We start from the raw sequence: 2,557 nt of genomic DNA, 5'->3' as shown, positions 1-2,557 counted from the left end.
ATAAATATATAAACAAATATATATATATATATATATATATATATATACATATATATATATATAGATACATACCTGCTTCTGCATAGGCGGTGGCGAGTGTAGTGAGTTGTTTAGGGTTTAGTTTATGTATACAAGCTCTAAGAAGAGGAGACAGTGTATAAATATATATATCTGTATTTATAATTTTATTTTTATTTTTTATTTGTGTTTTATAAAGAGAAGAAGCAAAGTTTACTAGGTCCCCCGGGCTGCAACTGTCTCCTTCTGTCTCCACTCGTTTTTCTATAGCAGCAAATAAACTTTTATCTATTACTCCTGCTGCAGCAAAGGCCGAGGAGACAGCAGCAACCTCAGCCATAGATAGCTGCTGCAGCAGCTGTTTTGTTTTGTTTATAAGGAGACCCCATATTATATTATCTTTCTGCTGCAGCCGGGAGAGAGACAAACAAATACAGGTGAGGTCTAGGGGTCTTTGTAGCTGCGTATACACCCGAGATACTGCATGCAGCAACGCAGCTAGCAAAGCCCCACCCTCTCTGCATGCACGAGCAGGGGGGAGAGAAGAGAGACAATGGAGACAGCATGCAACCTGGTGAGGAGACAGAAAAGGAGACAGATAAATACACCGCAGCAGCAGCTGCGGCAGCCAGCTGGGGGCCTGCTGCAGCTTTGTGAGGCCCCATAGAAGGTTAGAGGCCCCTTGGGGGTCTAGCAGCGGTACTGCTGCTGCTGCTGCATGCAGCAGCAGCACGAAACGAGGATCAGTTGATATATAAGAAACAGAAGAGACAGAGGAGGAGACAGAAAAGGAGACAGAAGAGGAGACAGAAGAGGAGACAGAAGAGACAGAAAAAGGAGACAGCAGGCGCCCCAGGCGGTAAACTGCTGTTACTGCGTTCACTGCATCTAACCCAAACACCTGAGAGAGCCTCGCGCGAGCAGCAGCAGCAGCAGCAGCAGGAGTTGCTGCTGCTGCTGCTGCTGCTGCTGCAGGTGCTGCTGTTGCTGCTGCTGCTGCTGCTGCTGCTGCTGCTGCTGCAGCAGGGCTTCCCCCCACAGCCTCTGCTGCAGCAGCTATCACCTGCAGTATAGCCTCGGGGGTACGGGCCCGCAGCAGCTGCTGCTGCGCATGCAAATGCTGCGGCGCCAGACGCTCCCATACACTCTGCTGCAGCCCCCCTGCTGCATGCGTTGCTCTCGCGATGGGGCTTTCTGTCTCAATCACCTCAACACCACCAGGGCCCCCACCAGGGGGCCCCCCAGGGGGCCCCTCACCAGGGGGGCCCCCAGGGGGCCCTTCACCAGGGGGCCCCCCAGGGGACCGCTCACCAGGGGGGCCCCCATGGGGCCCCTCAGCGGGGCTCTCGGGGGAACCTTCAAGGGGGCCCCCAGGGGGCCCCTCATGGGGGCCCCCTGAGGGTACAGAATCGAGGTCTGGGTCGTGTAAGAAAGGGTCTGGCGGCATGGGGGCCCCGTCGGGGTCCCCACCCGTATCTAGGGCCCCTGTGGGGCCCCCCTGCTGTAGGGGCCCCTGGGGGCCCCCCTCCCGGGGGGTGTATTTGTTTATCTTTGCCGATACCTCCCACCCCGCCTGCAGGTGTGAGAGGTCACGCCAATCGGGGAGGGGCCCCGTGTCTAGCTGCTGCTGTGTTGCTGCTGCTGCTGCGTCTGCTGCTGTTGCTGCTGTTGCCGCTGTTGCTGCTGCTGCTGCTGTCTCGGTTTTATGTAGAGGGGGTGAGGACCCTGCAGCAGCGCTGTATTGCATGCTTTGGGGGGCCCCTTCTTCTGTGCTGGGGGCCCCCGTCGGGGCCCCTCTGGTTCTGTGTTTTTGACTTGCTGCAGCAGCATTTGCTGCAGCAGCAGCAGCAGCATTACCTATAGCCTGAACTGTGCGTCTTGCTGCTTTCTCCTGTCGCTGCATGCGCCGCTGCTGCTCCTGCTGCAGCAGCTGCTGCCACAGAGAAGGTTGATAGAGATCCTCATCCTGCTGCAGCCCCTGTACATTGAACCTTGGCTTTCCGTATTGTCGATTGTTGCTGAGTGTTGGTACCCTTTTGGGGGCCCCCGTGGGGGCCCCCCCGGGTCCCAGGGCCCCCCCCCCCCNCCCCCCCCCGGGGGGGCCCCCCTGGGTACCCCGATGCCGGGGGCCCCTCTGGGGGCCCCCGGGGGGCCCCGACGATGCTCTACCTTGACAGCAGGCCTGTAAGAGGGGGCCCCGTACTCATCGAGGGGTACGGGGCCCTCCTCAAACATATCACCAAAGATACGGTGCTGCTCGTCCAGGCTGGTGGGGGGCCCCCCTGCTTGGGGGCCCCCCCCGGCGAGAGGTTTTGCTGCACGGGGGCCCCCCGAAACAACAACAGGGGTATCCGAGGGGGTTGAGGGGCCCCCAGGGGCCCCTCCTTTACGGGACCCTTTGTTGAGGGGCGGGGGCCCCCCAAAGTGGGCCCCCTCCTCATCAGCAGCAACCCCGGTGGGGGCCCCTTCGCCAGGGGCCCCCCCCGAGGGGGCCCCCTGCCTGGGGGCCCCCCCAGGGGGGGCCCCCTGCTTGGGGGCC

The 2,557-nt window shown here is 59.8% G+C and overlaps 1 protein-coding gene across 1 annotated transcript in view; it reads right to left on the bottom strand.

Moving 5' to 3' along the window:
* Window positions 1–708: 708 nt before the first annotated feature.
* The window catches only part of EMH_0046080 (uncharacterized protein), a gene marked incomplete at both ends in the record, with an annotated part of 2,430 nt that continues 581 nt past the window's right edge, over window positions 709–2,557 (bottom strand). The window contains 4 exons of the mRNA XM_013496130.1: window positions 709–732; window positions 920–1,743; window positions 1,876–1,996; window positions 2,188–2,557. The exon at window positions 2,188–2,557 is cut by the window's right edge and continues 25 nt beyond it. Coding sequence (XP_013351584.1) covers window positions 709–732; window positions 920–1,743; window positions 1,876–1,996; window positions 2,188–2,557 — 1,339 coding nt within the window. The remainder of the gene's footprint in view (window positions 733–919; window positions 1,744–1,875; window positions 1,997–2,187) is intronic.

The sequence above is a fragment of the Eimeria mitis genome, genomic scaffold, assembly GCF_000499745.2.
Source record: "Eimeria mitis Houghton genomic scaffold, Emh_scaff1932, whole genome shotgun sequence".
Classification (NCBI taxonomy): Eukaryota; Apicomplexa; class Conoidasida; order Eucoccidiorida; family Eimeriidae; genus Eimeria; species Eimeria mitis.
This window is presented reverse-complemented; position numbering and strand designations above follow the sequence as displayed.